Source organism: Ambystoma mexicanum, chromosome 1p, assembly GCF_040938575.1.
Source record: "Ambystoma mexicanum isolate Mex_15411 chromosome 1p, UKY_AmexF1_1, whole genome shotgun sequence".
NCBI lineage: Eukaryota > Metazoa > Chordata > Amphibia > Caudata > Ambystomatidae > Ambystoma > Ambystoma mexicanum.
This window is the reverse complement of record NC_090921.1, coordinates 1,044,856,629-1,044,881,747: the sequence shown is the minus strand read 5'-3', so window position 1 is coordinate 1,044,881,747 and position 25,119 is coordinate 1,044,856,629. Positions and strand designations below refer to the sequence as shown.

General features: G+C 45.7%; 1 protein-coding gene across 6 annotated transcripts in view; it reads left to right on the top strand.

The window, feature by feature from the left end:
• Positions 1 to 25,119, top strand: part of LRRC36 (leucine rich repeat containing 36) — a 1,132,044-nt gene that overhangs the window by 733,413 nt on the left and 373,512 nt on the right. For all 6 annotated transcript variants that reach the window (XM_069604413.1, XM_069604376.1, XM_069604369.1 and 3 more), the window contains one exon: positions 4,514 to 4,676. In XM_069604413.1, the coding sequence (XP_069460514.1) occupies positions 4,514 to 4,676 (163 nt within the window). The remainder of the gene's footprint in view (positions 1 to 4,513; positions 4,677 to 25,119) is intronic.

Below are 25,119 nucleotides of genomic sequence, written 5' to 3'. Positions count from 1 at the left end.
CTTGGGCGTTCCTTCAACATTTCAATCGCTTGTATCTCGTTTTCCAGGCTAACACAGGTGTCAAAAATAGTGTTTGCTTGCCGCTCCACATCCGTGAGAACATGTCCTGAGATTTCTGACTCTACATTATGCATATTTTCTTTAGTTGATTGTGTCTCATTAATAGTTATTAAGGTATTGTCAGAAATTGTACACCCGCCTTTGATAGCTTGGCTGAACAACTTTGGTGGCTGGTGGGGGAATAACGTAGAAAGCTTGCCCTGTTTTTTATTCCCTGGAGCGTATACTTGGTGCGCCACCATGACTTCTGTGACGTTGCCAGCAGGTTGTGCAGCCGCGCTCCTCAGCGGGTAACGTTTGGATTTGCCTCGCATGCCTTGTCCAATAAGTGCACTGGTTAATACCAAGGATCAAAGGGACTAGCCCCGCAGGCTACTTGGACAGTCTGGTGCGGATTGGTTGAACTTGATGAATGAATAATGTAAACTGAGCCTAGGTATGATAGATGAGCAGCTGAGATTAACTGAAATTGAATGGTGCCCTGCGTTTGGGTTGTGAGTGGCACCGCATCGACAGAGACTGAAGCCGAGGGTCAGAGAAAAGTTTTTTTTTTACAAATGGCAAGTTGTGTGACAGTTCAAGTAAACTCACTGCTCCGCAGTTCCGGGGTGAATGATGGTTAAGAGTGCGTTCAAACTGCCGTCTGCCTGCCGCCTGCTCGGACTGCTCCACTCTGCCCCACTCCTCAGAATATATTGTATTTTAGTCTGTCTCACAGGAGTTCCTCACAACGCCCCTCTGAAGCTGGTTGATTAAACATGCTATCAACTACTCCGTGTGGTGTCTTCTGTAAAGCCACAACAAACCCTTTGAGCGAAGCTCTGATTTTAAAATAGGGTTATAACCCCACAGTCCCTGAAGGCAGAAATGGGAACTGTCCCTTGGTCAGCAAAAAAAAGAAAATAACGTGTTGCACTAGCCTGGCCCCCCTAGACACACTGAACAGGCGGTATAAACGTGATAGCCCGCCTGGCACCCATGCACACAAGTGCACAAGCTTGCTAAACAGCTCAGGGCTTACCGCTCACAGGCCGTGATCTGCATTGCCAAATGATCTGCGCTTGCTTCACCACTACTTAATTAGATTTTTAGTACATAAAATGAGGCGGGTGATTCCTTCCTCAAAGTAATCTCATAACCATGCCCCCCCCCCTTTGTCTCGGCTCCATGCCAAAAGCATAGCACACTTGTGCCCAGCTGCAGCACAGGCGTAATCCGCAGCACACGCTATGAACAATGCGCAGAGCAGGTTCAAAGTCACAAAATGTCGACTTGACCGCCGCCGTGACAGCAAAGTCACTGCAGCACAGGGGCAACATGTAAGATATGCCCCCTGTAACCAAACTTTGACGGTCTTGAGTATCCCATGCTGGTGGCAGGGTAATCTCTACGAATAAGCTATGCCTGAGTTTAGGTTTAGCGCAATACTTCTGATCGTGCCTGCCACAAACCAATTGATATTGCACATGTCAGCTCCTGTGAATTGGCTCTGCTGTGGAAGGGAATGAATATTAATTAGGGTCAACCGGGCTGATAATGCCATTCGGCAGAACAGAAACCCAGCAGACCCAGCATCTTTGATTCTCATTGTGAGGGCCAGTAACCCCCTCCCCCAGAGGCCGCCTCACAGCAGGCAGCAGTCCTCGGTCCAGGTATTGATGCAGCACACCCATTCAGGAGGAGTAGCCTCACACCAGGGTGCTGCACGTCTAAAGGTCTTATGTTGTCAGTAGCTGGTAACACGGCGGGAGTAGGAGAGGCAGGAGTGCTCTGGACAATGGAAGAAGCCTTCCACCATCTTTCTCGCATTCTTTCTTTCCCTTTACTGTCTCCTCCACTTCCCCTGGGGCAAAGCACTTTGGGTGCAAGATCAAGAGGGTGAAGTCCACTCCAGCCAGGAGCGAGAATTGGTCCCCTAAAGCATGCTATAATCACCTGAGAACTTGTGCCGGAGTCTCACACCCTTTCAACATAATACCTTTGGTTGCTCGAGGATCTTGAGGAGGCGTTATGGGGACTCTCATCTGGACTTTCTTTGAAGGAGTCATCCAAGACCGAAGGAAGATCTGTCCCCTAACCACTCACAGGCACTATCGGCAGTGCCCAGCGCTGTGGACCAGGACCAACCAATCTGCAACAGATCTTCTGTGCCAGAAGAGCAGACCCTGAAGTGGAGTATTGTTAAGTTGGGCTCCTAGCTAAGCATGACACTGACACCAGTGTAGGAACAGGAAAACATTTTACTAGGTTCCAGCTCCGGGAACCGGGTACAGGAATACATTTAGGCCACATCAGGTAAATTACTAGGATAGACATCCACTGGCATCCTCTGCCAATCCATCTTCTCAACTGACATTCACAGAACCATTCAGGACATAACATTCTCACACACAGTATTCCATGTCAGTCACTCACAGCATTCCATCCATCCATCCAGGGCAGGGTTCAGGGAAAGACTAGATACAACACATCTTCCACTTCAACAACACAAGACAACACCCACGAAGCCAGACACATACATACAAAATCCCAACACGTGTACATCCCTCACATCAACCCGGAAGGCCAGACCAGCCGGAGCTCTCTGTTGACCCACACCAAACCTGTCGCTCTGTGTTCCCCGCATCCTGAACTAGAGGGAAAGTGCAGTTGCTGGTTTCTGCGTTAGTCTAACCAGCCGAACAATTACACTGCGTCTCCATCAGCCCGACACAGGATTGTGTCATAGCAGAGCCCATCGACTGCCAGGCCTTGAAGCATCTGCTCAATACCGGAAACCGATCGAATCTCTGGAGGGTCACTCGCCGATCCTATCCAGAGGTTACCACATGGCTCGGCCCAGCTAGCCCCCTTGATCACCACTTCATGATCACCGGCACGACTCGCTGGAGTGGCATTTTTTACCTCTGCCAGCGGCTAAATCCTTACTCGGCTAGGCCAGTGCTGGAGCTTTCTTGGAACTGCCCCAACCTGCAGCACTTGAACCGACATTCGACCGCACCAAGCACCTGCATTCGACCCTGCTCTTCGCCCACTTGCTGCCAGGGCCGCTCCGATCCTACATGCCCAACTGAGCCTGATCAGCTTGCATCAACATTCAACCCACTAGAGACTGGTTAGGTCACAATCGTCCCTGTCTTCACCAAAGTATCCTTTTTGGTAGTACCTTAAACACCACTCCTAGAACTAAGCTCAAAGTTCTACTTTCTCCTATCTGTTGCATCTTTTCTCCTATCTGTTGCATCTTCTCTGTCTCTCCTCAGGGGTGGGTTTTTATTCAGTAATCTTTTTGTTCGACTTGCAGATGGTGTGTTTTAGTAAAGTGTTTATATTTTGTACAGAACCTTGATTAGACATTAATTTCATTTTGCACTGTGATACTGTGTTGTTTGGGTCACTACTGGTTCACCTTCACACCCCGCTTAAGAGTATAGCCTGCACTCGGGCCGCGTTACCACAAAAGGTGAAGGAGGTATATCTCTTGATTGTCCCGGTTTTACCTTTGAGATTACTTTGTGTTTTGGTTTGTGGAAGTGTAAAGACTGAGTGGGCCATTTTACCCCTGATCATCCTTGTAATCCTGCAAAGCAAAATCTATTTTGTCACATATGGTGCAAAGCCTTCCATGGAGCACACAATGGAGCGGAATGTAGCTCCTTGTGCAGCAGGGAAAAAACACACAATCCAAGTTTCTGTCCTCAGGGAGATAACACTAAGAGCCAGCAAACACAACTCTCTTGTGAACATGGGGCCGTAGCATGTTTTCTGTTGGCTGCCATGACACTACTGCCTGATCTCAACATTGCAGGAAGGCCCTTTGTAGTTTCTGACCACATGGGTCAGGTTATAGGTCGATTTCGATTAATAAAATACACTGAACACCTAACAACAACTGACACTACAGTCCAGACATATGGAAGTAGGTGGAACCATTATAGAACATACAATTACGAATGAGCCAGCTCATGGGAAAAGCCCTTTGGATTCTTGGAGCAGTGACATTTTGAAGTTTGAGCGCTGTGTTGCTCACGATACCTTGAAGTGTGACCAAAAGAAGTTACATTGGACAGACCTACGATTTCAAACAAACTCTGTGACTCTTAAGATTCAGGTAGTTTTCCCTACTGACATTGCTCCGATTGGAACCCACCCCCCTCGATCACCCCTTTCATCTTTTTTTTCTTCTCCGACTAGTTTTAAAATAGCTCTTGAACGCTATCTTATAAAACTTGTGGGTAAGCGCAAACCTGTCCACATATATTTATTGGAAATTACACTGAATATGTACTCAGAAATCATGATATGCCCAGGATTTTCAATGTTTACCCTCAGAAAAGGGGGAAAGCACTGTCTTTCGCTTTTCCTATATTGTTAAGGGCAGGGACTTAAAATTGCTATCATGGGATGAAGGGTGAACACTGATTTCTAAAGTAAGTTGTCATTTTATTTCTAGTCCGTCAAAGCATGGTCCGGTGATGAAGAGTCCACACTAGAACGGAGACAGTCGGAGTTAGGAACCCCTTCGCCAGTAGCTGTTATTCTGCGTCAGTTACTCGACCTAGTGGATCGATACTGGAATGGATCTGGCTCCCTGCTGGCCAACCAGAAGTTTCTGTGTAAGTTCTTCATATTGGGAAAAAAAGTGCATGTTTCACACAAGATTGAAGATGTGAACTGGTTTGGGATAGCAGCCGTTGAAATAAAATCTATTTTTTTCGATGGTTTGAAACATTGTGTAAAATTACATTTTTTGGTTAGATTTTCAGAATCAAAAAGGTGTGTTAGTTCGTTCAGTAGCTTGAATTGTACATTAAAATACTGCTATGCTGTGCTTCTGAGTTTTGGGTGTATCTAACGACAAAGCAGCTATTACATGAAATCTGGAATGGGGTCTGAGTAAAACTGGGCCTGGCTGGATTGAGTTGGGTTAGGGACAAAAGTGCAGGTGCGGGAAGTCCTAGTATCATAGATGTATCGTAGTAATCAGGAAACACTTATATTCAGTGGTTCGTCTATGCCACCTTAAAGGCTTAATGAGATCCCTGTGGTGTTTTGGGTGGGCACCGGAAAGGCAGGCTATATATGGTTAGGCAGGATGGAACTGGTTGTGGGGGAAATCAGCGCCACACTGTTAACACATTGATACGTATTACCTAAATAGCTAAAAACCAATTAGGAAAAAAGCATCACTCACATGTAAAGTGATTATTATGTTGACTCTCGAACCCTAATGGCCTCCTCTGCCCAAAAAGTGCAGGCAGCTGTAATTTATGGGATAACCTGAAGTTGATGTAGCAAGTCTGTGGGAAACGAGCATGTTAAAACCTTGCAGCACAACGTTTTCCCCAAAAGCCCCAATCTTCCGCCAAAGAGAGATGTGGGGTGGTTATTTGGGGAGGAAACAGATTCCTTTTTATGAGAAGGAATAGCTGCAAACAAGGCAGATTTATGAGGGGTAGGGTGTGACACGGGAATGTGGCAAATACAATTATCTCAATCTATGCTTTGAATTCAGTTCAGAAATAATTCTTCTATTCGCTCCCTCAGAATCATGGTGCTTCTGAAAGGAGAGGTGCAGCTTGATGCGGTTTACCATCTAGTGGTGGCTTCTGACATTGAAAGATCCAGTTTACATGTCATGCCAGCTGCGTGTGTGCCCTTCATACATAAAGATGGTGGAGCGAGGCTTGATTGTTGAGAAGTCAACCTCTGGAACTGGAAAATTGTTCTCTTTTGTGCATCTCATAAGTTATGGCAAGGTTGATAAATTGAGTAGCACCCTGGTACTAATGGCATCTGTTATTTCAGCGCTCTGGGACCTATGGGTGTCTAGTGCTATATAAGAAATAGATATTATTATTATTACTATTATTATTACCCGAGAAACTGCCCCACTATTTTAGAGAACTAAAAGGTCAGCTAGTAAAGCAATAGAACCCTAGGAGGGGTGGCTTTACCGATCGGGCAATGCCCCCGGGGCGAGAGAAGAGCTACAAGTGCAAATAGTATGGGTACTAATCGTATTTTTTCTCGGGTTGTGAAATGGCGTGGAAAGTGTTTTGTAACTCAAGAAACAAAATAAAAAGGCCGCCAGGGAGAAGGGACAAAACATAGTCCTTTCTCCCTTTCCACGGTGGCCATGACATTTAAAAAAAAAGAGGAAACAATGAAAATGGCTGCCATGGAACTAAGCGAAAGTACTATGCTTACTCCCTTCTCCCTTTCCATGGCGGCCAGTCGTAGTTTAGGAACCATCAGCGATGCACATGGAACCACAGCAGATACGTTTTTGTGGGGCTTGTAACGACCCGACAAGGGCCAATCAGGTTGATTGTAACAGTCTGATTGTCCCTCGCTGGGTACTAATCTTATCACGATCACGCACCAGTGAGCGGAAAAAATATTTTGCAAAGCCAACTAATCTTTGGAGGTTGATGGGCTCTTTTGTTCCTTTAGTAGGGCCCCACTATAAAACATGAAATAAAGGGTCAAATAGAGTGTTTTTTCTGCTTAAGACATAAAGAGGATTACAGCTTTCTTATGTGGAATGCCTGTAAATCAATATGCTTTCTCAGTTTGCCTTTTATGAGGCTCAAGCAAATGTGAAAGTTAGCATTTGGCTCACTCGAGGTCAAGTTGCGCTTTTGAAGGGGCACAAAAAGACACTGGCCCCAGAAAGGACTACAGAAAACTTGTCTCAGTAAGAGGGTAGGTAACTTAACATTGTGCTTGTTAAAAAGTCTGAATTTTGATTCGACAGAAAGTCATTGGAAGGCTGTATTGGACACCAGTTAAGATGTTTAAATTGGGGTTACGATCAAGTGAATTATGTTGGTGTTGAACCAATAATAGAGGTACTCTTTAACATTTACTGTGGGAATGCCCGAGAGTACAATTGTTTTGGAGAGAGGTTATTGATAGGATTGATTTGATCTTTGGTATACACTTGCAAAGATCCGCTGTTAACATAATTTTACTCTCACATAAAGAAAGGTGTGTGCGCACTAGAAAACATTCTTGCTGGATTGATAGGGTTATTATGGTAGCTATTAAGCTTATCCTCAGGATTTGGAAAACGAGGAAAAAGCCTAGTATTGAAGAGTGGTTGTCGGATTTGCAGGTTTTATCACAGTATGTTAAGATTTCTTTGAAAAATAGAGATAAAGAAGAGGATTACATGATGTTACGGGGTCCTTTTCTGGCTCTTTATGATTGAGGTGGTGATGGAATTGTAAATATAACAGATATGACTGTGCCTTTTATGAAAATGTTGGTGAGGGAGGGTCCCCCCTTTTTTTCTTTTCTTTTTTCTCTTTCTTCTTTCTCTTTTTCCCTTTTTTCCTCTTCCTGTTTGTGTTGTCTTTTGTACTTGTATATGTGTATTTGTTGTATGTTCCTTGAATTCATTGGATATAGTTATAATGCTAGAATGCGCAAAATATTATATTTACAATGTACTGTAATTTTGATTATTACTGCTTAGTATGAGACGTTGTGTACTTTTTATGAAAATGTTGTTGTTGATTGGAAACTTAAAAAATGTTTCTGAAAAAAAAAAAGTCTGAATGCTCATTGCTAAAGGTGAAACAGGAGTTTTATTGTAAAAAAAAAATTCCCCTGTAGATTAGCATGAAGGCAAAACCCGAGTAGAAGGTTATACACAAGGTCAAAAATCGTATTTTTCAGCGTGTTACCCTAAAGTGAAATACAGGAGTTTCAGAAATGTTCTCAAATGCTTTCATGTATTTCCATTGTATTAAAGAATGTTCTTTAGCACAGTCAGTGCATAGTAAAGTCTATCAGAGTGCTTTAAAGGACATTGGGCATGCAGGCCCTACACATCAGATAAAATCAGTGTGCATTACTAGGGTGGCTACCTAGTGTCCATGATTTTCTTTTCCCTGTGAATATAGCCCTTTGCATAGGTTAAATGGCGAAACAACACTACAAATTAGACCTTATCTGCAGAAGACAGTCTTATGACAATTTCTGGCCCACTGACTTCTGTATTGATAGGTTTCCTAAAGTGCCTGAGCTACCTAAAATTTACCGAATAAGGTAGGATATGGCTGACATATCCTTTGCCTCTCAGCTTAAATGGGCTAAAGTTAGGAGTAAATGCCTAGGATTCCGGAAACATGTGAAGATCTCTTTTTGCCTAATGTACATCTGCAATTACCCCATTCTGATGCATTGCACAGCTTATCTAAAAACAAACCTGTCCTGCCTCACCTTCCATGTAATGTAAGTAGGCTGCCAAGACTGTCCTGTACTGCTATCATTGTTATTATATATTTTCATAGCACAAAGCTACCTCTGAAGCAACAGTGTGCCGTACAGGTCATTGGGCAAACCATTAGTGGTGAGAATTTAACAAGTCATCAAGTGCACCTTAGTAATAATTATTACAGTGCAAAATATGAATGGGGGTGTGCACAAGACAGCCGAAATCTAGTTTACACCAAGTGTTGGAAGTGCCAAAGTCTCCAGTTCTTTTCTAAACTGAAGGAGATTTGGAGAATTCTGGATTTCCACAGGGATGGAGTTCCACAGAACCGGAACATAGTATAAGAAGGAGGACTTTTTCCTTGTTTTTTACCTTGTGAGCCAGTCTAGTTTTCAGTCTGGTGGTCTTACTCGAGGTGACAGTGCCACCCATTGTTTTGAGTTTGGCTGTCAGGTAGTCTGGCATACTGGAGGTTGTTGCCTTGTAGATGAGAGACACGGTTTTGGATCAGATACTAGGGGGAATGGGGAGCCAGTGTAATTTTGCACACAGTTTTGGAACAGATACTAGCTGTTCTGGGGAACCCGTGTGATTTGTGCAAAGTCTGGGTGATGTCGTCCAATTTTCTAGAGCCGGTGATGAGGCGAGCCGCAGTATAGTGGGCCAATTTTATGGGGACCATGTGAGCAGTCTGGAACCCTGTGAGGAGGGCGTTACCCCATCTACATGCCAGATCACTAAATCCTGCATAACCATTTGGGAAACATGCAGCCTGAGCAAGGGTTTGATCATGCAGAGTAAAAAGACCTGGTACCAGGCCGTTTGAGCCTTTTTCGCAGTGTCGTGTTGAAGCATAGATTGCTCGCCACAATATAGCATATGGATTTTGCACAGCAGGGGAGGTGAGGGTTGAATCGTCAAAGGGTATTTCTTCCAGCCACCTTTTGAGGGGGTTCCTGCTTGGTTGGGTGGCCCTTGAGTATACATTAATTCTTGCTGGGGTTACACTTTAAATAGGCACTTGTCATCCACGTTTGTATGGTACGAGGCATGAGCGAAGGCAAACGATATCTAGTGGGCCCTAGACCTTTAGGTACAATTGCCTATCATCTGCCTACTGAGGTATCACAATGTTATTCGTCTAGGAGTGAGCCCAACGGTTCCATATATCACGGGAAGAGTACGGAACCCTGAGGGACTTCACAGGTGACAAGGTAGCATTCAGGCCTGATGGAGCCAATGTGGACATCTTGGTCTCTTCCTTACAGGCAGGATGGGAGCCATTTGTGGACGGTGACAGAGAAGCCCATACTGGTTTCAAGGAGGGCAAGTAGTGTATAATGGTCATGAGTCTCCTTTAGTTGTAATCGTAAGGGAGTCACAAACCACGTGCATGGTGGCTATTTCAGTACTGCAATTTGTGTGAAACCCTGATTGGTAATCTCGTAGCAGACAGAAGTTGTTGTTTATTAACTAACGCAGTAGTTTGCCTGGTTTTCCATGTCGAGGGTGAATTGTTTCAGGAGTGGGCTTATAAACCCTATTTTTAAGACTTCTGGTAAGTTACCCTTGATGAGAGAGACATTGAGGATTCTAAGAGCAGTACGGACAGGGCTTGCATGCTTTTTTTAGGATGGTAACCAGGAGGATGTCATCAATGTTAAAGGTCCTTTTGAAGGATGAAAGCATGTATGAGAGTCCTCAGGCAAGAGGGAAGAAAAGTCGGTTAAGGGTTGAATGGCCTGTGGGGGATATACTGAATGGGGTCAGAGATTTTTGAGCTCTCGATATGAAGCCTGATGGTATTGATTTAGTTGATGAAGAACATATTAATAACCTCACCCTTTTCCCAGAATTCTGATATCTCTGGTTCTGGTGTGTGGCTGTGAGTGCTGCAAAAAGCAGTTTTGCTCTTGTTGAAGACGGCCGTAATAGTGGGGGGTGTAATAAGTAGCCTTTGCTTCGGATATCAGGGTCTACTGTTTATAACATAAGGTCTAGATGTTTTCTAACACTGGCGTGACGTTTGCAGAGGTGGAGAAGTTGGAGATAGTGTTTTATCCACTGCCTCTACTGGTACGCTTTTGAAGAAGTGATGTGCCACCATGGCTTGGGCCATTAATCCTGACCCTTCTGGGCTGTTATGAAGTGGGATAAGGAGAATTGGATGACTGCATGGCCTGTCCAGTGGTCTGTAAACATGGTGGCCCCAGTTGGCCTGATTATATACAGCTTTGCCACTTTGCCAGATGTTACCAGATGACTACTTACTCCTCCACTCTGCCATTGGTTACACTGACAAAGAAGGATTTCTATAATTATTAGCTGCAAAGCTTTCACTGATGTCTCAACACTAAGGGGCAATTTAATTTGTGGTATGTGCTGTACAAAATGAATAGACATAAACTGCTTAGCTGAAATAATATAAGAATTAGAAGGGTTTTTTTTTTCTTGAAAAGTATCAGATTTGTGCATCTTGGAATGTGACTTCTTTGATATATATATATATATATATATATATATATATATATATATATATATATATATATATATATTTCTGAGGCTTGTGGAATCTGCTTAGATCGCATGCTGTGCATAGGCCGTCATCTAGTGGAAGCTGCAGAGTATTAGTTTGTTTTTTGAAACTCAAAAAGGGGCGTTGAACTAGGGCGTGCCAGTAATACTATCCCTAGTGTGATGTCCACTGTACCCATGATCCCTCACGCGTGTAGGACCCTCAGATTGTTTTTTTTCCGCCATACTTGTCGGAAGCATAGTTGCGGAGATCCCTGGCTTTCAGCCATTTATCATAACTTAACCTCAAATCCCACATCGAGATTCCGAAGATCTGTGCCGGTACTGGAGAACGAACAGCAGTCGAGACTGCACGATGGACTTTGGGCCTCAGAAGGCCTCTGGCAAGTAGGGAGAGTGGGGGGTGGACATACTCACACTAGTTTATTTTCCTACATACACTCGCCCGCTGCCATATATTAACATATGGAGAGTACTCCATTTAAATTCTGCCCCAAGTGCAACCGTAAGTTTCCTTGGGTAGATGAGCATAACACCTGTAATCTGTGCCTGCCTAGGGACCACCCCGAAGCAAATTGCAGAGCGTGTAAGCTCTTTAAAGCTAAAACACTTAAGGACCGCTCCACCAAACGTTGGGCCCATTACGCCAGGCAGTTTGAGGCCATGGACGCTGTGGGTTCCTTCAGTGATGGCAGCAACGCTGCTGTATCGGGCGGCGAGGGCAATGGGGTGACGTTAGACACCCAAGCTTAAGCCCCCGACCTCAGAGGACTGTCCGGCGGGGCAGTTATGGGGACTACACCCGGCGGCAAGAGCGCTACCCACACACCTTCATCTAAGCACACTAACCCCACCCGAGACTCGACACGTGTGTCGAGTGATCGGCAGAAAAAGGCACAAAGAGAGCGGTCCACAGAATTGTTGTCCTCTGGGATCTCCAGATCACGGTCGCCCCATGACACGCAGCAACCATCTTTGATTGCTAAGAGTGCCACGCTACCTAAGGTCACAGAGGTATGTCGTCAGAAGACGAATCCGACCTCTACCCCCAAACAGTATATTCAAAGTCGACTCCGGCAGTACGTTCTACGTCTGCTTCCGGGTCTCGACGTCCCTCCTCTAAAACTACACAACATCTTGTACTCGCCTCCGAATCTCGACGCCAGGTGCCGAAAGATTCAGGGAAAGTCCAAAGACCGCTAACCCTGTCACTAGGCCTAAAGTTGTCCCTCCCACTCCCCATGATATGGGAATAGAAGAACCACCACAGCAGTAAGTGGTCATTCCCAGTTCCAAAGAATGGAGCTCTGAAGACATCGACAGAGTGATGAGGAGGATATCTTTTATGGCAAATTTTTACGAGAAAAATCCTGATTACTGCCTAAACTATCAGAATACCCCTGCTACCTCTACTCCTTCCGAATCCAAAGACCCTCAACCTCCTAGTAAAAAACCCTGTACTGAGACTCCAGTTCAGGGCCTGATTTCAGACCCACTCACTATTGAACCTTATCATCAGGATGTTGAAGATCCAGACATACAAACACTGGACAACCAGGCAGGGGTGGAATATTATGGAGACGATGAGGAGCAGGAAGACTAGGCAGAGGCCTATAGTCTCGACTCCCCTATTCCCAAGGACCCACCGGTGAATGACTCACCTGTGGACAATCAACCATTACTGAACGAGGTCTTAGCTAGAGCTGCAGACCACTTTCAGATAGACACTCAAGGCGCTCAAGAAGAGAGGGACTTTGCAGAGCAAATTATGGGGAATGAAAAATCCATTGCCCAAGGCATACCAATTCTGACCTGGGCAGTTAACCCAAGAATAGAGAAATTATTTAGGGCCGCTCCCTCCGACCCACTTTATATAAGGGGTCAGTTTAAACCAGACTCATTGGTGGTTACAACCACCAGGAAAAGGACAGGGACATCTCTAGCATCCTCTGAAGCTCCCCCAGACAAGGAGAGCAAAAAGATATATGGGCTAGGAAGGAAAGTGCCTTCCACTTCCGCTTAGCAGGCAAGAATTGCTAATACCACCACTCTGCTGGCAAGTTACAACTGTCACCAATGGGAACAGGTAGCTGCCCTCATTGCTTTGATTAATGGCCCAAGCCATGGTGGCACAGTCATCAAGAGACACGCTTGGCTGAGGCAGTCAGGGTTTAAACCTGAGACCCAAGCCACACTCATCGGTTACCAGTCATTTGGTCGAAAATAAATGGTCGAATGACCATTTGATCGATGTAAAATGGTCGGAAAAAAAAAGGTCGAATTTTTTTTATTATTATTTATTTATGGGGGGTTCCCTCCCCTAACCCCCCTTTTTCTTTATTAAAAAATATTTTTTAAGCAACCAAACTAAAAATAAATAAATAAATTCGACCTTTTTTTTTTACGACCATTTTACATCAATCAAATGGTCATTCGACCATTTATTTCCGACCAAATGACCGGACACCACACTCATCGACATGCCGGTGGAACCAAATGTCTTGTTTGGGAAAGCGGTGGAGGAGGCACTCAAAACAGCCAAGGACGAATATGATACCCTAAAGTCCGTTGGACAATTAACTAGTAAACCCACAAACCAACGAGGGAATAATAATTTTCCTCGCTTTCACGGCCAAAATTCCCAGAGAAGGTCTAATTACTTTCAAGGGCAAGGAGCATTGTCGGGAGGCAACCAACAGGCTTCACAGGGTTTCACCAGAGGTCAAAAGAGGGGCCGTGGTAGGGGGAGAGGCAGCCCAGGTAGAGGCGCTACACCCCCCAACAAACAGTGACATTCCGCTCCGGGTCCCTTACCATGCATCCCCAGTAGGGGGGGGCGCATTTCCACCTTCACCCAAGCATGGGAAGGGATCACCTCGGACAGATGGGTGCCGTCCACAGTGTCCGTGGGATACTGTATCGAACTGTTGGAACGCCCCCGAAACCATCGTCCAAGACAGAAAATGCACTCCTTGGAGCACCAAAGAATCCTCCTCGAGGTGATCGTCATTCTTCTTGCAAAGGACACGGTAGAACTCGTCCCGGGCAACCAGGTAAACAAGGGTATTTATTCAACTTACTTCCTTGTGCCAAAAAAAGATCTAACAATGCGCACAGTATTAGATTTACATCTTGCAAACAAGTATGCCAAGCCTCAAACATTTTGCATGACTACACTCCAAGAGGTAATCCCCCTACTAAAAAGAGGAGATAACCTTGCAACATTGGACATGAAAGATGCCTATTTTCATATTTCCATGTTCCCAGCGCACAGAAGATTCTTGCGCTTCAAAGTGGACAGTCAGCACTACCAGTTCAAGGTGCTGCCCTTCGGTATAGCCTCAGCCCCAAGGGTATTCACCAAGGTACTGGCGGTAGTGGCGGCGCACCTACGCAGGGAGGCAATCCCAGTGTACACTTGCCTGGACGACTGGCTCATCACAGGGGAAACCCCCGTAATTTGCAGATCCAACATTCAAAGAACTATCAACCTCCTCTTCCAATTGGGCTTCTTAATCAACGAGAAAAAATCAAGCCTGGTGCCAAGCACCTCCAAACAGTTCCTAGGAGCTGTCCTAGACACTCAAGAGGGGATGGCCTTTCCATCAGAGGAAAGAATTCGGACTCTATTACTGCAAATTCCTCAATATCAGCGGGGTCACCAGATAAGGGTTCGCAAAGCGATGTGTTTGCTAGGCATGATGGCGTCATGCATTTACCTGGTTTCCCATGCACGCCTGCGCATGCGACCCATGAAGGAATGGTTGGCGAAACAGTGGTCTCAGGCAAGTGGTCAGTGGGACGATCTAGTGGTCTTTTCGCCAACACTAGTACAGAGTCTTCGCTGGTGGACAAGAGAGAATCTTTCAAAGGGGAAACCCTTTTACGATCCAGAAATACAGGCCGTAGTCACGACAGAGGCGTCCCTGTCAGGGTGGTGAGCACAACTCCTTCACCACACAGCTCAGGGCCTCTGGTCCCACACAGTGGGCAAGAATCACATCAACCTGCTAGAGCTTCTGGCGTCTTCAGAGTGCTTCGAGCGTTCAAACCCCACCTATCGAACCTGTCAGTGCAGATCCTAACAGACAGCACTACCGCAATGTTGTACAAAAACAAACAGGTGGGCACTCGTTCGCCAAATTTGTCCAGGCTTGCCCAGAAAATTTTGATATGGGCACTCAGATGGAACATTTACCTGTCGTTTCAACATGTTCCAGGGGATCTCAATTCACTAGCGGACGCTTTCAGCAGAGACCCCCTCCCAGAAGAACATTGAATAGTGTCTTCACGAAGAAGTCGTAGAAGACCTCTTCTCACATTGGGGTTTCCCCACTATAAACCTATTGGCCACAAGCGTAAACAGACAATGCCCTGGATTCGCATCCAGGTTCCCCCAGCCAGGCTCCAAGAGGAACGCTCTATGGATGAATTGGTCAGGGATGTTTGCCTATGCTTTTCCACCAACCCCTCTGATGAGGAAAGTGGTCAACAAGATACACAGGGAATCGATGACGCTCATCCTAGTTGCTCCCATATGGGCGAGACAACCCTGGTTCCCGCACCTGTGCAAACTGGCGGTGTGCAAACCCTTCAGACTCCTGTGCTGGTACAACCTACTCTCCCAGCACGGAGGACAAACCGTGCATCCTCAACCCAACGCAATGAACTTGGCAGTATGGCTCCTGAAGTCATAGAGTTTGGACATCTCAATTTGCCACAGAGATGCATGGATATCTTAAAAGAATCAAGGAAACTGAACACAAGACACTGTTACTTTGATAAGTGGAAAATATTTGTTATTTGGTGCCAGAATAAACAAATCAACCCAGTTGATTGCACTCCTTCCAATATTGTCACCTACATGCTCCACTTACTGGATGCAGGGTTGGTATTTAATTCACTCATGGTACACCTGGCAGTGCTGTCAGCCTACACCACCTCCCATAACAAAGTGTCATGGTGGAAAGTGCCAGTTGTCAAAGCCTTTATGGAAGGGGTGAAGAGACTCCACCCTCCAATTTCTAATCCACCTCCAGGGTGGGACCTTAATGTGGTGCTTCGTAAATTTATGGGGACCCCCCCATTGAACCCATGCATAAAGCTAGTCTCAAACACCTGACTTATAAGACTGCCTTCTTAGTAGCCATTACATCCATAAGAAGAGTCAGTGAAATTCAGGCTCTGTCAGTGGAGGATCCTTTCTTTTCTGTTCATAAGGATAAACTTGTTCCTGCGAACTCGCCCTAGGTTCTCACTTAAGTTCATTTCAGAATTCCATGTTAACCAGTCCATTGAGATACCGGCCTTCTTCCAAGAACCCAAAAGCTCTGCTGAGGTAAAATTACACACACGAGATGTGCGAAGAGCGGTCCTCTACTACGTAGACAAGACCAGACTGCTAAGAAAGACAGATAAAATGTTTGTCTCCGTAACTACAGGCAGAGAAGGAGATTGCGTCTCTAAAGGTGCCATCTCGAAATGGATAGTCAAATGTATCCAGCTGTGTTACTCCCTTTCAGATAAAACTCTGCCTTTCATGCCAAGGGTCCACTCTACAAGAGGCACCGGTGCCACTCTGGCTTTCATTGCAAATGTACCCCTTGACACCATTTGCAAAGCAGCTACATGGAGCTCTATTCACACTTTTACTCAGCACTACTGCATTGACACTCATTCCAAGACATATAGTCAAGTGGGACAAGCGGTTCTAAGACATTTGTTTGCTTATGACCCTTCTCACATCCCACCTCCTTCAAACACTGCTTGCTAATCTATGCACAGCATGTGATCTAAGCAGATTCCACAATCCTCAGAAGGGATACATTACTCAGCGTAATTGTATTTCTGATGCTTGTATCTGCTTAGATTCACATGCGCCCGCCCTTCCTCCCCTCTGAGAGAAGGCGCATGGATGCTTGTAGAATTATCTATCTATCTGCTTGGATACTCTGTATTTTTTCTGGCATGAGGAGTAGCGTGAGTACAATCTGAGGGTCCTACACGCGTGGGGGATCATGGGTACAGTGGACGTCACACTAGGCATAGTATTACTGGCACGCCCTAGTTCGACACCCCTTTTCGAGTTTCGAAAAACAAACTGTAATACTCTGTAGCTTCCACTAGATGTCTGCCTATGCACAGCATGTGAATCTAAGCAGATACAAGCATCAGAAATACGATTACGGTGAGTAATGTATCATATATATATATATATATAGAACACAGCCACAGTAGTGGCTGTGTAGTTATGGTTAAGTTGCTGTTTCCATAGGAAGAGCACTTTTTGGGCGGCTTATAACTTTGCTCCTGAAAGGAAGCGCCCCCAATTTCAGCACGATCCTCCCCGCAATGAGAGACAATAAGGGACTCTCCCGTAGTGGGAATAAGACCAAGACAGAGTGCGAGTGAGCGTAAGTGGGAGTTTATCCAAAGAATAGGGCATGCAAAGAACTCTGCAACCTCCGAGAGCGCTCTGTCTGACAATAGCAAAGACAGGCGTATTTCTAATACAAAAAACGTCATCAGAACCTACACACTATAGGGGGCACAAGTTAATTGGGATTGGGTGGCGTCGACTAACTATAGGTGTTGCTGCAGCGTGGTTGGTCTTGGCGTGAGGACGTCACTGGTCAGCCTCGTGGGTTGGGTTGGGTTGGGCCTGGCAGGCCAGCTTGAGGTCATCCGAGCGGTGTTGGTATGCTGGGGCAGCCTGTGACACAGATGAATACCTTTCCTGACTCGTTTGCCCTAGGCCATGCACACTGCAGTTATTCAAGAAACGACATCTAAGTTCATCAATAAATCGCTCAGCAGTTTGTCTTATAAAATAAACGCAACACATGAGGAATGCACCTCGTGAGAGGTCCGGTGGTTGTCGGTTGGGGTGAGATTTACCTGTGTCCTATTGACCGGTATTTTAGGTCGAGGGGCTGGGCTCTGGGGCCTGAGCCGAATGATACATGTCTGTCTGCCGCGTTAGAAGTTATTATATAAATGGGTCTCTGTGTCTTGTCCCAGTGATGGGGGTCGTCTTTGCACGGGGTCATGATTCTTGGGGTGGTCTAGGGGGGGGGGTTGTGGAATTTACGAGAGGGTGCTGGTAGATCAGTGGATTCAAACGTGGGTTTATTACCGTGCTGTAAATAACACAGGTGGCGGGCTGTGGCCTTGGGTGCGGTACCGGGGCCTCTGACTCTCTGAAGCGGCTCCAGCTTGGTTGGGGGAGGTGAGGGAGCGCGGCACAGGCCTTAGCTTCTTTATCTGGCAGGCTTGGTAGGGTGGGAGGGAGAATGGCCTTGCATATATTCACAAAGGTTTTTTCCTCGTGCGTTGCTAACTTTTGAATGCAGAACTTTTATAATGTTCCGCCTTATTTTGATGTTATTTAAACACACATATATATTTCAATTTCGTTACACATTTCTTTAATACAGTCGGTCCGAGTACCTTTTCATTACCTAACATTATATTTACTACATGGTGTGATTATTTTATGTACATTAGACGTTACACGAGGTAGTTCTAGGTTATGACCTACAGAAATTGATGCTCGCTGCTTTAGGTGATTAAGAAAACATATATGAGTTCAGGTTTCTACATAAAATTGTAAGAACACTTATACAGATAAGGGCTATACATTTGGTCGACATCTTTCTCTGTGGTTATAGCAGCACTAGTCCAGACCTGGGGTGGTATCATGTAACGTTACATCTTTATGGTTTATTCACAGTTTACAGGATCTGTTTAAACAGAGGTAGTTCGTTAATACCAATACTTGAATTATTTTCTACTTTCTTCAGATAGTGATGCTTCAGCTTTTTTCCCGTCACCCCGGCCTCGCGGACCAGGTCATGCGGGGTGCAATATTACATTGTGAACGATAAAATGTTACAGTGTTAGCATCTCGGGTTAGCTCATACCCGACTTTCTCATGGGAACGCGCTCGCAGCGGATCTACCAGGGCTACTGCGGCGGCGGAGATGCATGAAAGGCCCTCCAAAGGTGGGGGCCTCGTTACAGTGTGCTGAACTCACGCCATGTTTGCTAAACAAGATGGCTTCTAGGCCTAACTGAATTTTGGTATATGCAGGGAACGGATACGTGTGGGCAATGTCGTCGGCGGGTGACCCCTCCTCCACCTGGGCCCGGGTGGCATGAGGGGACGGCCACCGAGTCATGGTCCTCACCTGGGGAGAAGGCTGTAGGTGAGGAGGGCCTCGCGGCCAGTCCTCCCCTACATTTCCCCCCTTTCGTTACTAAAGTAACGAATTCTTTAGCTCTTCTAATCTTCTACATTCTTGCTCCTCTATCACTGCGTCATCCCATGCAGGTGTTCCTTTTCTAGGCATCCAGGCTCTGCATACCCCCCTCAAGCTCTCACCTCTTCTAGCATACTCATCTGGTGTACATGTTAAATATATACAGTCACCAGTTTCTTCCAAGTCTACCCAGACCTCCTCATACCATTCCAGTTCCACGTCTCGGGGTTCTTTGATAGTGGTGTGCCATAGTTTATCTACTATGTACTTATCACGGCACATAGGCACTAACTGGTATCTGGGAGTGTTATCTGTTCCTGTCTGTACATGTACTTCTTGTGTCGCCTTAATTGTACCACCAGAGTTGCCCATTGTCACCATCATCATTGCACCGTTAGGGACTGCGTTAGCACAACATCGGAGGCCCACCTGGCACAGGCAGAACACCACGAGGAGGACCACCACAACTGGTATCAAGAACTTCATCGCCATTCCAAGCCATGAGGGAACCCAGGAGAAGATATTGTCGAACCATGAGCTATCTTTAGCCCCACCTTCCAGCTTCATCTTCTCTCCCAGGTTATGTACTGCTTCAATGACGTGGGACAGGGACCCATTTTCTGCGTCTTCAGAAGGTACGAACGTGCAGCACGCACTTCCTATTTTTCGGCAAACACCTCCATCGATCGCTGTTAGCAGGTCCAGAACATACCTGTTCTGCATGGTCATTAGTCGCAGAGCTCGTAGTTCCACCTTTATTATGTTGAACCCTTCTTCAGTGTCATTGGCCAGCTGAATCAGTTCCCACCGTGTGATCTGGAGCCATTTTGCATTTGCTCTTGCTTGGACACTTGAAACTAGTGAGGCAAAAAATGTTTCCACGGAGCTGAACAGGCGATACCTGTCTGGGATCTGTGCCAATAAATCGGATGATGCTTGTGATATGTAGTTTGATGCTCGCTTGTTCCGTGATAGCTCCTCTTCTTTCCCTCCGGAGGACAGGACATAGAGGTGCGCTTCTGCAGTGGGAGACGTCGCATCCTTGTTCACGTTTCCTTGCGTCCTTTTATTTTCGTCGACGTGACTTTCTGGAATCACCATTAGGGCCGAATGCAAAGTGGCCATTGAGCAGCTGCCACTCCATGCCTGGGGAAGGTGCAAGTAAGCCTGATTCCCGCATACCCAGTATGTGTCCATTAGTTTTGCTGTTCCTTTTTTCATGTCTGGGATGGTGAGAGTTTTGTTACAGTTTTTATTCGTTCCCATTGCCACTTTTCCTTCTCCCTTGAAACATAGTTCGTTTTGTATTTCACTTTGTAGCTTGAAGGGTTTCTCCATCGCTGTTACCCATGTTAGTTTAGAGATGTGTTCTTTCCATATTGGTAAGCACGTTTTTTCCATCCACCGCAGCTTGTCTGGTTGGACACCTCTCAGTGCTTCCGCTTTGCACAGTACTTCTTCATCTTTCCATTTGTTTTCGGAAAACAGCGTCCCTTGTATTGCAAAGAAAGGTTCTTTAAGACAGACCACTCCAGACGCTTTTGAATAGCACGTTTTGTTGTCCTGTATCATTTTGAAAGAGACATCGTGTGCTTGGAAGGTGTTCTTTATTCTACACAGTGTGAGATGAAGGAGACATTGGGCATCCACAATGGGCAATTCTCTTGGCAACAACACTTTGGGTGTACCTGATGCATGGGGGATGAGCGAACAGACATAGCAGCTTTCATTGGTTGTCTGTCTAGCTGTTGTACTCATATCTGCATACCATTTATTTGCTTGGTGGGGGTGTCGTGGGTCTTCCATCTTGTCTAATCCTAACCCATAATACTCATCATACCCCCTCCTGCTTGTCTCTCTTCTTCGCCTACTTCTCTCCCTCCTCCTATACCTTTTAGTTTCGATAGGTGAAAGAATAGGCCCCCCTTTCTCATTCCCACCCCCCTTTTCCAATTCCTCATATAGGAACTTGTGTTCTGTCATCGTAATTACTTTTCCATTTTCCTCAATAAACAACAAATCGCTGTTTTGTATCGGGGCGGGAAGGGTAGTGGGGCTGTTATATATTTCAGGTAGGGACATTGTGTCATTTTCCATATCTTTATTTTTTGATTGTGACAGGGCAGCAGTGGGTGGTACAGTATAGTAACCCCATACAAAGTGTGATCCATCCCAGACCAAAAAATCACCTTCTCTAATATTCATACTTGTAGTTGAATTCGTGCCAGGGGCAAGGGTGGTGTTACTCCCCCCTCCCCCCTCGTTCATCTCGGTAGAGATGAACGCTATGACCCAATATGTCACCAGGCAAAATATTGAGATGAAGAACACAATGACACACATTGATAAACCACATTCGTATGAATATGTCAATCTATCTACTAACATTTCTCTAAATCTAACAAATCTATTAGTTGCAGGCTGCCCATTCGATGCCATAGTAAATCCTGTTTGAAACATAAAAGTGCATTAAGTACAAGCATGTAAACATTTATAACGTTGTGACATTTTTTCGACAAAGTATGGGAGTGGGTGAGGGAGGGGGTGTGTCCACAGACAAGGTAACTTTACAATCATTACTATCCGTACATTATTTCATATATAAAGAGGAAAGTCGAGAGAAAAAAAAAACTTCTCCAAAACCAAAAAAAAAACCACAAAAACCTTCAAAAGTTGTAAAAAATTATATATATATATATACATATTTATTTCAGTACACTTGTCGTGCGCCAGTCGCGTTCAATGTTCATCACTTAATGCACACAAAATTCCCATCATTCATTCTGCACAACTTCATTGTCCGCAGTTGCCTGTGCCTCGTCCTGTACCTCACCTTCCACGGCGCTATAGGCTCTGCGTACGTCTGTCAAATGTACCCAGTATCGTAGGCCCTTCACCTTTACTGCTGTGGGTGTGCAAAACACTACCTCATAAGGGCCATGGAAACGTGGCGCATTCCACCTTCGCACAAAACTTCTGACATATATAAGGTCACCAGGCATTAGTTGTAATGGTTTTTCAGGCAGTGTCTCTGTTTCTGTTGTGTTCCCCTCCTCTCTTGTAGAGGGGGGGGCTAGTTGCTTCGCAATTACGCGCGCTGCCCGTGTCAGTTTTTTCAGATACTCTGTGAACTCCTCTCCCAATATCGCTGCACTTCTGTGTGCATCAGAACGTTCACGGAGAGGCGAATGCGCTGTGTGCATTCTCCTTCCCGTGACGATCTCATGCGGGGACAAATGGTGGTCTTTACTTGGCTGATTTCGTAACTCAAACAGGGCCAAAGGCAGGCAGTACATCCAGGTCTTTTTAAGGGAAAAACACAGTTTTGACAATCTGCTTTTTAACAGACCGTTCATCTTTTCCACTACGCCATTACTTTGAGGATGATAAATCGAACATAATTTGTGCTTTATTCCCAATAGCGTAGTCACTTCCTTGAATAGTTCATTAACAAAATGCGTGCCGTTGTCTGAGCGAATAACTTCGCAAATCCCCCAGCGCGGGAATACTTCCCGCACTAGGAACTTCGCGGCGCCCTTCGCATCAGGGCGCGCACAGGGGCCTGCCTCCACCCACCTCGAAAATGGACATACAACCACAATCATGTAGCGAGCCCCGTTACATCTTTCTCCCATATCTACATAATCAATGTGGAGCTCTCTGAATGGGCCATTTGGTTTTGGTATCGTTCCTCTTAGTGTGCGCAATGTCATACCTGAGTTGTAAATCTGACATGTCGTGCATTCTAAAGCCAGCCTTGTGATGTGTTCATGGAGGCAAGGTGCAAACCAATCTTCTTGTATGTCCGCCATTATGTGTTGCTTTGCGTTATGTGCGGGAAAGTGTAGTTGTTGAAATGCTATTTCTAACAATGTAACTGGCATTACCACTTTTCCTGAACTTTTTTGTCGCCACAATAAATCAGTCGGCGATTTGCTGCATCCCCTCTTAGTCCACAGCAATTTTTCTTCTGCACTAGCTCCCTCTTGCAGTTCTATTATTTCCTGTGTGGGCATCATGTTGTATCCTGTGGGGACCTCTTGGCTTGCTGTGTGGTGCAACATGTATTCTCCTACTTCACCTTTCTGTAAATACGAAGCTTCTTTGGCAGCGGCGTCTGCTGCCGCGTTCCCCAAAGATATAAAATCTGTATTTGTGGTGTGGGCTTGGCATTTTACGATGGCCACTGCCGTGGGGTCTTGCAGGGCCTCAATCAGTTCTTTCAATAATTCTGCATGCTGAACCGGTGTTCCATCTGCTCGTCGAAACCCTCTCCGCCCCCACCGTGCCAACCCGCCGTGTACTGTTGTTGTCATGTATGCTGAGTCGGTATATATCGTCACTGCGCACCCCTTGGCGGCATGCAATGCTTCTATTAGTGCTATTAGTTCTGCCGCTTGGGCTGAATAGTGTGATGGGAGGCGGTGTTGCACTAGTGTCTCGTATTCATCTTCCTCTAATCGTACAACTGCCATACCCACATGTTTCTCTCCTGTCTCCATGTCTATTGATGCTGACCCGTCCACGAAATACACCTCTCCCTCGTTCAGGGCATTCTCAAAAATCACTTGATCCTGACCTTCGTCACCTGTGTATGTAGCGCAGTTGTGGTTTTGCATGTCCTCTACGGTGCACGCCTCTGTGATGAATGTGGCCGGGTTCACTGTTTTACATCTTACTATGTGGATGTTTGCGCTGGACAGTATTATTTCATATGCTGTGGCGCGTTGTGTCGTCAATGTGCTCTTTGATCGCTCTAATATTGCAAAGAGTGAGTGTTCCACAAACAGTGTCACAGGACAGCCCATCACTATCGTGGCACTTTTCTCAATCGCGAACGCGGCTGCAGCTAGGGATTGCTCGCACGCGAAATGACCTTGCATTACTGCGTCTAGGGTGCCACTATAGTAAGCCAGTGGTTTGTGCCCTAACGATGTCTTTTGTGTCAGTACTGCTGTCATCAGTGTTCCTTTGCAGTGTGAAAATAAGAAGAATTCGCGCCCATAATCTGGATTTGCCAGTACTGGAGCGCTTGATATCAGCTCTTTTAGTGAGTTAAATGCTGTGTTCATCTCTTCTGTCCATTCTATGTGTTTGTTTTCCTGCTGTGCCTCTTTTAGTGCCTGTAACAAGGGCCTTGTGTATGCTGCATAATCCAATATCCATGCTCGGCAATAGTTGCACATACCCAGAAATTTCTGCATCTCTTTTACTGTTTTGGGCTCCCCAACTGCTCTAATCGCCTGTGCCCTGTCTGGTATGATCCGCTTGCCATCCTTTGATATCAGCTGTCCCAAGTATAGGACCTCTGTCAGACAGTATTGTAACTTCCCCTTGTCCACCTTGTACCCTTTATTGGCCAATAATGTCAGGAGTGTTATTGAGTCCTTTCTACACTCTTCCTCAGTTTGTGCACAAATCAATAAATCATCAACGTACTGAATCACTGTGCTTTCTACAGACAAATTCCCCAGATCTTCATGTAGTACCCTGTTGAAGATGCTTGGGCTCTCGCAATATCCTTGTGGTAGTCTGCAGTGTTCGAGCCTCCTCCCCCCTAGTGTAAACGCTGTTAAGTACCTGCTCTCTTCTGCTAAGGGAATCGAGAAAAATGCATTTTTTAAGTCAATAACTGTGAAGTGGGATGCCGTTTTCGGAATGTTGCACAGTATTGTCGCCGGGTTCGGGACTAAAGGGAACTCCTTCTGAATCACATCATTGAGTGGGCGTAAATCTTGTATCATCCTCCATGAACCTCCCTTCGCCTTTTTAATCGGGTAAATGCATGTGTTGCATGGGGAGTTTGAGGGCACTATTATTCCTTGTGCTAGCAGTGCATCTAGTGTCTCTCTGATCCCTTCTTCTGCTTCGCGTGACAATGGATATTGTTTTACCCGGGGTAGAATTGCTCCCGGTTTCAGTTTTATTACCACAGGCTGAACCCCATGTAATAACCCCACATCATGGGGGCCATTTGTCCATATGTTAGTGGGTACTAACCTCATGTCGTCATCAAAAAATGCATGTGGTGCTCCT